At 45.0% G+C, this 14,451-nt stretch overlaps 1 protein-coding gene across 1 annotated transcript in view; it reads right to left on the minus strand.

The window, feature by feature from the left end:
- Positions 1 to 7,182: 7,182 nt before the first annotated feature.
- Positions 7,183 to 14,451, minus strand: part of Prkci (protein kinase C iota) — a 56,652-nt gene continuing 49,383 nt past the window's right edge. The window contains exons 14-18 of the mRNA XM_051157006.1: positions 14,083 to 14,208; positions 13,015 to 13,094; positions 10,923 to 11,012; positions 10,509 to 10,624; positions 7,183 to 7,538 (exon numbers count right to left, since the gene is read on the minus strand). Of these exons, the coding sequence (XP_051012963.1) occupies positions 7,451 to 7,538; positions 10,509 to 10,624; positions 10,923 to 11,012; positions 13,015 to 13,094; positions 14,083 to 14,208 (500 nt within the window). The 3' untranslated portion in view covers positions 7,183 to 7,450. The remainder of the gene's footprint in view (positions 7,539 to 10,508; positions 10,625 to 10,922; positions 11,013 to 13,014; positions 13,095 to 14,082; positions 14,209 to 14,451) is intronic.

The raw sequence follows: 14,451 nt of genomic DNA on the forward strand, positions 1-14,451 counted from the left end.
CCCGGCCTAGACAGGGTTTCTCTGTGTAATAGCCCTGGCTGACTTGGACTCTTATAGACCAGTCTGGCCTCAAACTCAGAGATCCACCAGTCTCTGCCTCCCAAATACTGGAATTAAAGGTTTGTGCCACAATGCCTGGTGAGAAACTCTAGTTTAACAACAAAAAAAGACGGACCTGAGCCAGGAGATGGTGGTCTTTAATCCCAACACTCTGAGAGGCACAGGCAGGGGGATCTCTTTGAGTTCCAGGCCGGCCTGGTCTGCAAAGTGTGTCTGGGACAACCAAGGTTACACAGAGAGACCCTGTCTCAAAAACAAAACAAAAAAATGAACAAAAAGATGGAGCTGAGGACCACTTGAGGCTGTCTGATGGCTTGTGTACCCTCAAGCACACCCAAAATTTCAAAGTTAGATTCTTTTTTTTTTTTTTTTTTTTGTTTTTTCGAGACAGGGTTTCTCTGTGTAGCCTTGGCCATCCTGGACTCACTTTGTAGACCACGCTGGCCTCGAACTCACAGCGATCCGCCTGCCTCTGCCTCCCGAGTGCTGGGATTAAAGGCGTGTGCCACCACGCCCGGCTCAAAGTTAGATTCTATAATGCATATTTTATTGCTAAACCTTAATATAAAGTTACAAACTATCCATAAGTAGAAAGTTCGTATAGAATATTTTCAAATTTTTATTTATCGGAGGGGACAATGATGCCCAGCACTTGCGTAGAGGCCAAAGGACAACTTTCAGGAGTATGTTCTCTATCCTCCTGTGTGGATCTCGGGGTCTAATTTGTGTTGTCAGGCTTGTTGGCAAGGGCCTATCCTTTTGAACCATTTCACCCGCAATCTGTATTTCAAGACAAGGTCTTCTACGTTAGGTAGTTCCAGAACTCTCCATACAAGGAGGATCTTGAACTGACCCTCTGAGCTCTAACTCCCAAGCACAGGGAATACAGGTTTTTGCCACCATGAGCAGTCTTGTGTTTTTTAAATCTGGCCCTTTTAAAAATTATTATTATTTTAAATAATAACAACTTCAAGTGGGTACAGTGTCTCACGCCTGTAATCCCAGAACTCAGGGAGACAGAGGCAGGTGGATCTCTGTGAGTTCAAGGCTAGCCTGGTCTACAAAGCAAGTCCAACAGCCAGGGCTACAGAGAAATCCTGTCTCAGAAAAACAAACAAACAAACAAACAAACAAACAAACAAAAAACTGCAAATAAAATATATTACAAACCAAAATTAACCAGACCCAGACCATACAACTCAAATGAACTTGTGTATTTTTTTATTTACTTATTTATGGAGATCCGCCTGCCTCTGCTTCCAGAGTGCTAGGATTACAGGTGTGCACCACCGCACCAGCAGAATTTCTATATTTAGAATACCCATTTGTAACAGAAACAGTGGTGCTTCAAGATGGATTTTGTTCACTTTTGAGTATATTTTTATGCACTTATCCACCACCAAAAGTGAAAAAAAAAATCCATGACAAGAACTAGAAAAACAAGGTTTATATCCTTGGATAACTCATCTCCATTACTTCAATCCTTCATGCCCTAATATTTAGCCTGTTTTTTCTATATGCTAAACACTATACAAACATGGTGTGTGTGTGTGTGTGTGTGTGTGTGTGAGAGAGAGAGAGAGAGAGAGAGAGAGAGAGAGAGAGAGAGAGAGAGAGAGAGAGAGAGAGAGAGAGAGAGAGAGAGAGGAGGACGAGGGAGAGGAGAGAGAGAGGAGGAGGAGGAGGAGAGGAGAGAGAGAGAGAGAGAGAGAGAGAGAGAGAGAGAGAGATATTGGCTAGATTCCACCTGAGAGAGAAAATGCAGTTGTTTTCTGAGATTTTTGACCTTACTAGATATTAACCTATCCATTCTATAACTTTTGTGGTTGCATTTTTCTTTAGAGCTGAGCAGAATCCCCCCACTACGCCCACGTTTTCACTATCTGTTCATCTACTGATCCTAATTCTTTGCTATAGTGAATAAAACAAAGAAACATGGGGTGCAAGTATCCCTATGGTCACAGGTGTTCTCTGGGTACATGCCCAGGAGTGAAACAGTGGGGTCATATGGTAATTGTATTTTTAATTATTTGAGGAATCTCAAGACTGACTTGACAATGGCTGCATTGCTTTATACTCCGGCAACAGTGAATAAGGGTCTTTCTTTCAACCTCCTCTTCAACATAGTTGTCAGACATATAAGAGTCAAATTGATTTGACTGGGGTCGGGGGTGGGGGTTTATCAAAGTAGCTTTAATTTGCTTTTCCCTGAAAACTACGAATATTGAAGGCTTCTTAAAATAGCTACTCACCATTTGTTTTTTTCTTTTTTTTTAAAAAAATATTTAATAAACACGTTTTTGCATTGATCCCAAGTGTGGGATGGGGAACAGACTTGTGAGAGAGCAGGATGTTTTTCCACTTCATGGGGAGCACAGATATTGCCAGCTGAAAACATCCTAGCAGAGACTCTGAGAGGAGATATATATATATATATATATATGCCCAAAACAAGAGGCTTGAGAGAGGACTTGGGATTGTTTTAGCTGTTCATCCCTGCACTTCGAGAGACACTCTTAGAGAGAACTGCTCCAGGGAAGGCTTCAAGACTTTGGGCTCCGGCTGAGGCTCTGGGCCTCAGCTGCTGTTCCAGGTTCCAGCAGCCACCTTGGTTGAGTTGCGGGTTTGCTGAGGTCCTGCTGACTACGCTATCCTTAAGGTTTCATTATTGTGTTCTTTAATCTCCTTTTCCTATTGTTTGGGTTAGTCGGGTTTTAAGTGAGGTTCGCTCTGTTAGTGAGTTCATAATAAAGTATAATTGTTAAGAAAATTGAGCCAACATTTATACACTGCTCTGCCTGCATGTACACCTGCAGGCCAGAAGAGGGGATCAGATCACATTATAGATGGTTGTGAGCTGCCATGCAGTTGCTAGGAATTGAACTCAGGACCTCTGGAAGAACAGTCAGTGCTCTTAACCTCTGAGCTATCCCTCCGGCCCCCTTGTCTCCTTTTCAAAAAGACTACCTCGTCAGTTCATTTGCCCATTTGCTTTATTCTCTTTTCACAGGGGAAAACAAAACTGTGGCATCCAACTATTTCAAGGCCGTTGCAGAAGCCCTTCTTACACGCCCTTCTTACACGGAGGTTTCTACTGGCCAGCTCCAGTGTGGGTGTGTGAGCTCACAAACTCCCACGGTCAGTGGAAGCTTCTGGTGGTTTTTAACTTCCTGTAGTCTAGAAAACACCATACCAAACCTCTCCCAGATACGTATACATGCAGTTTCTCGAATACTACAAATAGCAACGAGAGTGAATACAAGCCAGTGTCGGCAGGGCTGAGCTGCCATGTGAGGATGCCCCCCTGTCACACTTCATCTACCTGCATCTCTCATTCTGAGCTGCCAAACAAAACAGCCACAAAAGTCAGGATCCAAGCAGAAGCATGTGGCAGCTTGCTCTCCCATCCCACTGGGGGAAGCCAGTTGCCATTTCTTAGTGCAAAGGGAGAGAGCACCGCATGCTGAGTCCTTTCTTTCTGTGGCTCCCCAAAACAGGGCCGCGCTGTGGAGACTACTCTAAATCTACAGTGTGCGCCATGAGTCCTCCAGATACAGACTCAGAAGCCCCATTAGGTCACACGACAGCAATCGTGGTCACACGACAGCAATCGTGGCCACACCGTGTGCATTCACTGCATCCCCGTGCCCTTTAGCACGGGACTAGAGACAGAATGCTGCAAGGTTGTCTGTCGGAGGTGGAGGCTCAGCTTTAGCCTTATGCAGCATGACCCACAAGACACTGCAGTACATCTGTGGCTATGCCTACTGGGCTACACGGTCTCACAGGGCTTTGATTCCACTCTTGCCTAGAGTCAGCTCTGCCACATGCCTCATGGCTTGCTTGCTGTTGTTCAGAACGAACAAGTTGTGAATGTTTCAGGGGCTGGAAACCTGTTTCACCTTTCAGGGGAGGCTGGCTGCCCCAGAGACTCCAATGTTTTATGCAAAATGCCCCCTAGAACTCCAAGATCCTCTTGGACTGCCTGGAAATCTCACTAACTCACACAGCTGAGCTGCTGAGGTGCTACAGGGAACTGCCTGGACCGCCCCTAAGTATTCTAAGCAAGGTTCCCGTCGGGATAAACACAAGGGAAGGAGTTTCATATACAGTTCTCTGCTTTCTAGATAGAGGCACCAAAGATGTCATTCCCAAGGAAGGACGGAGAGCAATGGGGAAGACTGCATCCATGGGACAGCGGCTGTTACCCAGGGAGAGGCGTTCCAGCCCCGACGTGCTCTGAAGGTTTGTATAAACTTCAGTTTGAAGGCCGGCTACAATGTTCTGTGTTCCAGTTGATGTCTTGTTTTTCACATGAAAAGACCCACTGAGGAACATGGTAAAAATACACTAGAATCTTTTAATCACCTGTACCAGAAGAGTGTATGAATTATAGAAATTCTCGAACAATTGTTGATAGTCTTATTCTGGAACTTTTTTCAATGTGGCACAAATTTAAAATGGTCCACTCCTCATAGGTATTAAACATTTTATTTAAGGACTTTAATGTAAAAAATTATACAAATACAGATTACATTATAATGAACAAGGCAGTATTCTACATGACAAAAATTAAAACGAATTTCTAAAGTAAATGTACTGGCAATGAGGACACAGACGTAGACATCAATACAGTTGCATGTGATAAAACAATCTGATGAAGACACCAGATGCCAATCACTCTGCTTGTCCACATCGTTATTGCTCCCAGGAGTATTCTGAGCAAACGTTTACATAACAAAGAGCTGGCATGGCACTTAAGGACTGAAAGCTAGAACTCAATTTAAAACATTTGTAATAATTCTGTATAAAACTCACAGTAAGTCTTATTAGTTAAATAAAAAAAAAAAAAGATTTACAAACAAAGACCACCATTAACAATGGTTAAAACCTTATAGAAAATGCTCATCATTTGTACATTATTGGCATAAAACTGACAGGGTTTGTTGGGGGTGAAGATAGGGAAGAGATGTAATCTGAATTTATCCATCTCAGTCTGTGACAAATGCCCATGATAACTTAAAATGTTTTTACCACAAAAAGTAGACTCCAGTAAGAAATATGGCCACAGGAAAAGAATAACTTGAAGAAAATGTGTCCCAAAACAAAATACAAAGACCCAAAAAAGTCCTAAGGTAGGTCTGATAACATGCACTTTAGACAAACTCCCAAAAAAAAAGAAAAAAAAAAAAAAAAAAAAAAAAAAAAACAAACAAACAAAAAGCCGGGCGTGGTGGCTCACGCCTTTAATCCCAGCACTCGGGAGGCAGAGGCAGGCGGATCGATGTGAGTTCGAGGCCAGCCTGGTCTACAAAGTGAGTCCAGGATGGCCAAGGCTACACAGAGAAACCCTGTCTCGAAAAACCAAAAAAAAAAAAAAAAAAAAAAAAAAAAAAAAAAAAAAAAAAAAACAGACAAACTCCCAGTGACTATTCTATATTCCAAAATGCCCCAAGGGAAACAGCACCACTTAAGAGGTCATAAACATATTGACATGACAAAATTCTCTACAAGCTTACGATGTGAATACTGCCTTTTGATTTAAAATAAGCTCTAGAATCAGCGGAACATAAACAAGTCTGAAACACGAGAATGTACACACGCACTTGCCTTCTGATGTGCACTTTACTGCATTTATTTGGCTGCTCCCCCACATTTATTTACTGCAGGGGAGGGGTGTGCTCGTGCCATGGTGTACCACCTTGTGGGAGCTGGTCCTCTTCTTCCACCACGTGGTTCCAGCATAGTCGGGTACCAGGCTTGGCAGCAAATGCTTTCACCTGCTGAGCCGCCTCACTGGTCCCTTATTTGGCTTTAATCAGTGGAGGTTTTCATTGCTCTCAGTCTTAAGTTATTTGAAGAAAAGAAAACACATGACACAAACTTGGGAAAAATATTTTTAAATGCCTACAAGTTTTAAATCATTATAAGCTCAACACTATATGGCATCCCTAAAACTAAATTTTACTGATTTGACAACTGTAGTATATTTAGATGATCATTTTAAAGTCCTTTATATAAAAATATTTAAAGTAACAGCAGAATGATGCTAAAGTGGTACTTCTTTAAATAAAACATTGCTACAGACAAATGTTAATAACTATTGCAGAGAACTCTGCCCCGGAAATGCCCTCCATTCTGCACTACATTTGGTACCTAAGGCACACACCGTGATGTGCGGTCACACTTGTCACAGTTACCCATGGCCATTACTACTGTTCTGCATTTCACTGCAGACTCCACAGACAGGTCTCAAAAGTACAGATAATGTAGTCTGGGGGAGGAAATCAAAAGTAGTTAAGATACTCTACTTAGAAGATAAATTATTTTCCCAAACACTAAATAATATAATATAATATGATATATATATATATACACATACTCTGCCTCCCCCGAATACACAGAACGCGCCTTTGAGCTGGGTCAGAAGTGAGGCCTCATTATTTACACCCCCTCTTACGCCCCCATGGGAGTCATCCTCTAGCAAGAAATGAGATGCTGCCATTGCTGGCTGCAGCTATTTGCCCTTCTATCTTTCCCTCTGTATGTATGCAGCACTGCCCACGCAGTCTAACCGCATGTATTATTAGCATGCTAGTAGTCTCTGAAAAGGCAAGCTCGGAAGTTAACCCCTTATCCTAAAGAAAATGGTAAGACTCAAAAATAAATAAATCACTTGTGCCAGTTTTCAAACACAGATAATAATTTAGAATCCATTTCTTTTTTTCTCTTCCTTTCTTTCTTTCATTTGTTCTTTCTTTCTTTCTGTTTTTTCGAGACAGGGTCTCTCTGTGTAGCCTTGGCTGCCCTAGATTCACTTTGTAGACCAGGCTGGCCCTGAACTCACAGCGATCCGCCTGCCTCTGTCTCCTGAGTGCTGGGATTACAGGTGTGCACCACCATGCCCAGCTTAGAACCCAATTCTTAATAAAACAAGTCAATTGTATACCGATTTGATGCTCTTTTAAATATTAATAATTATCCAAGTGAAGAGAAAAGTTACAGGATTCTTAAACTCAAGGAAGCTGGAAACTAGTAATACAAGATGTATTCTGAATTACCCTCCCCTACACAAATAAGCCTGCCACAGACTTAACACAAAATGACGACGCCTGTAGGAGACCCTGCCTTGCGTCAGGCACAGCAGAGGCTTCTTTACACAAAAGACAACTTCCTCACTCATTCGCAGGCCTCTGGGAGCAAGCATAAGGAAAGTTTGACATGATTGTCAGGGAGCCAGTTTTAATTTCTTTTTCTTAGCTTTACTTAGGTATGTGATTCCTATAGTCTAATACAGGATATCAAAAGACACAGAATGCTAACTAGGAGCAGGCTAGGGTCGGTCCATGCAGGAAACAGCAGCACGCGGACCGCACAGCGAAAGTGAGGGTCACACACACTCTTCTGCAGACATCAGGAGAGGGTTGATATACTCGAAGCCTTCAAACTCAGACTGATCAATCTTCCTCACGATGTCACTGTTGAAAGAAAAATACTTTTATTTTCATCATAACCAAGATGTCTTCACCCTTTAAACAGTGAAATGCAACTAAAAGGAAAAAATATGGCTACATGATATTAATTGTGGAAAGAAAATAAGTTCTTAGATTAATTACAAATCGAGTTCTAGAAGAATCAGGAAAAAAAAAAAAAAAAGCCTAAGGGGAAGACTAAGACCCTCACAAGCAACTGCAGAGTCAAGAGGGCTCAAAAATCAGACCAGGGATGCTTTGCAAGGCAGTTATTCTAACGTTTAACCTGAACAGCACCCTGACTAAGGTAAACAGCAGGTCTAAACTTACACCTCAACAGGCAGGCAGAGGGTGAAGGGAAGGCCTGGAAGTCAGCTGAAGGAGCAGCGATGGGAACAGGCACACCGAGAACACCAGAGACAAAGCCCCAGCGAGGGGCGGGCTGGGCCTGTGCTACGTTGGACAGCCAGCCGAGTATAGAGCAAGAGCAACGCTATCCAACACTGCAGTGTGCAGACTGCCACGCTGCAAAGCACAAAGCCGCAAACAGCAGGACGAGCCCTCCTTGAGGAAGCAGGAGGTGCGTATACTGGGAGGGGTTCTGAGGAGCTGGAGCGGTCCTCCGTGAAGTGCCCCACTAGGCTGCACAGCAAAGGGCTGCAGGGACCAGCTAGCAGGTGTGATGTGCATGGGACGGGATCCAGCGCGAAGGCAACAGAGTGAGGGCACAAAGCTCAGCTCCAAGTGCAGAAGGAAAACCAGGCCAAGCGCATCAGCAAAGACGCCGGCAAGCACAGGCTCAATCTGGCTGACAGAGCAGACAGTGCTGCCAATGGGCACACATAGGCATGATACAAACTGAGGGAAAGCCCAGAAAAGGGGACAAAGGTCACTACTTTGTTTTGAAGATTCCAGTTCTCTAAAGTGTTTATCCAAATTACTCAGGGGGATGTTTAACAGATGGAAACGCTCAGGGGAGCCACAGAGGGCAGTGAGATGCGTCACAAACCATCCCTCACTTATTTCTTCAGAGCAGCCTTGTGAGGTTGACAATGTGAGAAGGAACAGTCAGGGAAGTTGCACAATTCTACAGAAGGCTGCACAGCTGGGAAGGTGACGTGGATTTGATGAATTCCACTCCTCTGTGCTTTCTAACACACAGTTGTGTCAGGAGTGACCGGCAGGGCTCTCCTAGCAGAGAGTAAGCTTTGTGTGAAACCAGGCTCTTTGGATCATCCATGGATGTCTAGCACTTAGCATGACGCCTTTTGCTCCATAACCATTTGCCTACTCAGGAGTCCCTTAAACAGCTGGTGTCCACCATGGCTTGGCTGGTTGAAGTCTCCAAGGTAAAAACTGAATACAGCAAACAGAAATGTCATGTACAGAGCCACAGAGCATCTCGGTCTCAGAGGAAGGGGAAAAAGATGACAGACAATTTTTTTTGTTGTTTTTGTTTTTGGAGACAGGGTTTCTCTGTGTAGCCTTGGCTGTCCTGGACTCACTTTGTAGACCAGGCTGGCTTCGAACTCACAGCGATCCGCCTGCCTCTGCCTCCCGAGTGCTAGGATTAAAGGCATGCGCCACCACGCCCGGCCTGACAGACAATTTTTATAGAGACAAAACTAAGCATTGCTAGGGTGCACTGTTCTGGATGCTGTGCCTTTCTTTCACAGACATCTGGAGAGATGAGGTCCAACCAAGCAACGCTTTGAAACCTAGAGACTAAGAGGTCAATCTGACCTGCCAAAGTCTAAGAAGCAAGTTAATCTACAAATGTCTGTGGTAAGAAAATATAAGGCAGTCAATTCTGACCAGAGTCTGCTAGACACGCTTATTCCTCTTTTAGTAAGAACATCGCTAACCATTTCCTTAAATGTCTGAAAAATAAAAAAGTTACCTCAAAAAAGGGCTAAGACTCTGTGGAAAAGCAAAACTAAGTGTATTTTTCAGTAGGAGAAAAGTGTTGGAAAGAATCTCAGAGATGATGCAGTGAGGAAGCTGGCAAGGGGGGCAGCAGACACAGGCCAGGGCTAGGAGGCGAGAGGGACAGCATTCCAGAAGCCCTAGGGCTTTCCTAGCAGGAGGCCCAGTAAGGGCCCAGAAGAGTGAGGCAGTCCCAAGACACAAAGCTGCCTGAGGTCACCTGAAAAGGGAGCAGCCTGTACCAGAAAGGTCTCAATTCCTGCAGCTAACGTCAGGGAATGATTACATTTAATCCATTGAGAGAAAGCTTCAAAAACAGACTACAAGGAACAGCTTCTAAGCACGCTAGGGCCGAGATGTAAGTAAAGTTCATGCCAAGGAGCAAAGGCCCCTTAAGAGAATCCAAATAACCCTAATTACTCTAAGTTGTATTTTTAAAAATATTTTTATTTTTCACATATACATTTATATTATTACACATATATACAATAAACTACCTACAGCAAGAAGAACTATGAAACATCAGAAATTAAGTTGGTGTTTGTTGAGACAGGGTCTCTCTGTGTAGCCTTGGCTGTCCTGGACTCACTTTGTAGACCAGGCTGGCCTCAAACTCACAGCGATCCGCCTGCCGCTGCCTCCCGAGTGCTGGGATTAAAGGCGTGCGCCACCATGCCCAGCTCTAAGTTGTATTTCTAGAGGATGTGACACAACACTATTCTGATCCCTGCTGGCAAGACCAGGAACCCAGAGAGGTGCATGTGAGGACGGAGCAGTGCAGCCCAGCCTTGGGCAGCAGCCGTGGGGGAGTCCTGGCTCCTCATCTGTGAGGGAAGGTGGCAGCGCGCACTTTGCAAGGCTGCTGTGAGAACTGGACACAAAGCAAGTAGATATAACACTGTTCCAGAGGCTCACAGCTCAGTGGCCTCAAACACACAGCAATGTAACGGCTGCAGATCAATTACAGAACATCGTCATAAGCAAATAGCTTCGAGACTTAGGAGGTTTCAGAAGAAGCGGGCACACATTTCAGTGTGTGGAATTACTTACTCATCGTCTGGCGTGAGCTGCACTGGCTCGTTGGTAAACTGGGAGTCAAAGTTATCCAAACCGAATTCTCCAGAAATGTTTGGTTTAAAGGGTGGCACCACCTGCTTTTGCTCCATCTAAAGATACACCGATGACAGTTCAGATCTGCATTCACACACTACACCTCTTTACACGTATGTATCATACAATTTCAGCAATCATAGCCTCATCTCACTATCTGAACATTGGTATGGGCCTCAACAATATTACCGCCTGCTCCAAGACATTAATATTGTTTTGTTTCTAAAGCTTTTTATAAGTACTATAGAGTAGTTTTAAGTTATTTAAGATAGCATCTTAGTTTTTTCGTAACTTAGTAACATAAGTTGGCCCTGGGTTACAACAAAACCCAAGCTAGGAAAAGCATTTACATACCATGTCCCAGTCCACGTTTCGGAAGAACGGGTGTCCTTGAATGTCAGCAAACCCCGTTTGCGGATGACAACCCAATCGTTCCTTTGGGTCCTACGGCAAAAGCAGAACAGTGTTCCAAGAAGCCGATGAGTGAGTGTAACTAGCCCCTGTCCTGTGCACCTTCACTGTGAAGCTGAGATGTCTAGCTATTGCCAGACACGCGGGAGCGGCCTACAGCTCACAGCCAGGTTTCTCCCTGGCTCTCTGTCAACTTACTATGTCAGTAAGTGGAGAGCCGCGCCCCAGGCATGGTGGGGCATACCTATACTCCAGCACTTGGGAGGCAGAGGAAGAAATACCAGGAGTTCAAGGCCATCCTCTGTTACACAGAATTCAAGGTCAGCGAAGGCTATACAAGACCCTGCTTTTAAGTGGTAGAGTGCTATCACCACTCTTTGCTAAAGAGAGGATGTGAGGAAAAATAAAGGCAACATTCAGCTACTTCCTTCCTGTAGGCCAGAGTTCAGTCCTAACACAGAAACCTCTGACCGTCACCACACACTTACAGCCCTCGCTTCGCCACAGCATCAAACCCGAATTGTCTAGGACAGTGACACAGCAGTTACTCATCACTGGACTGAGATGGAGGCTGGAACTCATAAAGCCTTGGCTTTCATTCACACTGGGAATTAGAATGTCTTCTTTAGGGTAAAGACCATTTTATTTTATAAACGAGCATTCTCAACCTCATTTTTCACTGTACGAAACGCAAGCTTTCCAGCTTAAATCTTCCCTCACAGCTATTGGGGCTAGAGAGCCAGCTCAGCGGCTAAGCGCACACTGGCTGCTCTTCCAGGGATTCAGGCTGGGCCCCAGCACCGCACAGCCGCTCACAACCACCTCTAACTGCAGTTCCAGGGGGTGCAGGCTGGACCCCAGCACCGCACAGCCGCTCACAACCACCTCTAACTGCAGTTCCAGGGGGTGCAGGCTGGACCCCAGCACCGCACAGCCGCTCACAACCACCTCTAACTGCAGTTCCAGGGGGTGCAGGCTGGACCCCCAGCACCGCACAGCTGCTCACAACCACCTCTAACTGTAGTTCCAGAGGGTGCAGGCTGGACCCCCAGCACCGCACAGCTGCTCACAACCACCTCTAACTGCAGTTCCAGGGGGTGCAGGCTGGATCCCCAGCACCGCACAGCTGCTCACAACCACCTCTAACTGCAGTTCCAGGGGGTGCAGGCTGGATCCCCAGCACCACCTAGCCGCTCACAACCACTTCTAACTGCAGTTCCAGGGGGTGCAGGCTGGATCCCCAGCACCACCTAGCCGCTCACAACCACTTCTAACTGCAGTTCCAGGGGGTGCAGGCTGGACCCCCAGCACCACACAGCTGCTCACAACCACCTCTAACTGCAGTTCCAGGACACTGGTGTCCTCTTCTTCCTTCCCTGTGCATCAATAATCCATGTGGCAGAGACAGACACAAGGCAAAACACTCACACACATAAACTTAAAAAAAAGTAGCCACCTAAACTAAGTGCTAACTTCCAATCTTATTAAAATTCATCCTTATCTGCCCATGGAGGTAAATACAACCCACTTTCTACCTTCATTTATCTGAAATAAAATTTATGAACTGTAAATTCACAATCCGAGATCCTAAGTTCTTCTGGTTCCCGAGCCACTACAAGCAACTGAATGACGCTTACGTTCTTTAAGATGCCATTTCATTTCTGCCGAATTTCACCTAAATATAGATCTTACTATGAAATAGATAGAGGATCCTCTTGACCACATGCTCAAAAAATTCATGGTGATCAATGGGTTTCATGGATAATGATACAGAGAAACAGCAGAAAATGCAGTCACAGGAGATCACTCCGCGGATTCAATTGCAGCACCGTGCTGGGGGTGACCCGGCCATGTGACAAGGAAAACCAGTCAGGATTTGATCCTGTCTCCTTGGTTTAAAGTGAGATTCCAGTTCTACCTCAAGGTCCCTCCTCCTGTTCTGAGCACCCCACTGCTGAGCACCCCACTGCTGAGCCTCCACGTAGCAGGTGGCCTCACACAGGTAAAGAAACCCCAGCCATTCCCACTGCCCTACCTTGTTGAGGAAACTCTTCAGCACGCTTGCTGCTTTCACAGACAGAGAACGTGGTATGCGGATTTGCTTTTCCAAAATGACTAAAAAAGGTAAGAGTCATAGCATACTCTTTAGCTCTTTAAGTTTTTTTCTTTAAATTCCAAGATATTTAAAGCATTCTAGCGGAAAATACATTATCTACATAACTGAAATACTTCATGTATTTTCTCAATCCTTGGCTCTCCTTCTCAGAGCTGGCTCCTTTCTTGAACATATATTTACAAGCATATTTTATTTTTTTACTACCCAGGGGTACCCTAGTTTCTTCCTCTGTAAACAGAAATAAAAACCTGCTTCACAGGGCTCTTATGAGGCATAAAAGTTAATACCGTAAAGTGCCTGCATATGAACAGAATTGTTCCAGAAAATGTGAAATTATTCTGCAAAGCTCCTGTCAACTCCCACCCGACCAGCAGTCCTGAGGAGCTCCCGCTGCTCCTACCAGCACTGGCACTGTCAGACTGACGTCTCTGTCAAATGCACAGATGTAAAACTACAGCTCAGTAACATATTTAGTGTGCACTCTTTTCACATTCTTAATGGCATATGGTTCCTGTCATACGAAACCCTTTCTTGTATCCTGTGAAGGTTTTATCCAGAATTTTGTGGCCACTGTATTCTTTACAGTAAAGGTCCCTGTGCTTGGCCTCCTGGATCTGTTCTGCTGACTTGTAGCACCGCTCACCATGGCGCCCAGAGCCCTCAACACCTCCCCGGTCACACTCATGCTTCCCTTCAGCTTAGGCACTAACCCTGGGGCTCATGTGCAAAGATCAGCCTCTCTAGCCAGCAGATTCCTGGCTCCAGTATGTATGACAGGCAAGCTAAGATGCTTTGTCCTGAGGTTGTGAGTGGGGAGGAAGTGACAGTGGAACTACAGCCTAGGGAAGTGTGAGGGGTATACTTAAAAATTATCCAGACTATAGGGTGTATTTTATGTCCAAGCCACTCTCACTCTTACTCAGAATCGAGACTGGAGAGGCCTGCCTTCGCTCGAGGTTGCTGACAGAAAGCCTCGCTGCACATTACCTTGGAAGAGATAGTCCTCCGTGTTTTGATCAGGATTGTCAGAGCTCCCGACGATATCAAAAGGAGACCTTCCTGCCATCATCTCAAACATGAGCACCCCGAGAGCCCACCAGTCGACGCTGAAGCCTGTGGGGAGAGGGGTTAAAGATACGTGTATAAATGTGTGGGCATGGAAAGCAGCACAGCTCCATGTTATCATCAAGAGTTGAAGATGTAAACACAATGAGAAAGTAATTAGATGATGAACTCTAATTACAAGATAAATAATATCGTAGGCACTAAAAAGTACAGAAGGGACATCTGTGTGACAACCCTCCCCCCAGCAGCGGGGGCGCTGTGGTAGAGGGGGGAGTGTAAGCACTGAAAGTG

This window comes from Acomys russatus, chromosome 15 (genome assembly GCF_903995435.1).
Source record: "Acomys russatus chromosome 15, mAcoRus1.1, whole genome shotgun sequence".
Lineage (NCBI taxonomy): Eukaryota > Metazoa > Chordata > Mammalia > Rodentia > Muridae > Acomys > Acomys russatus.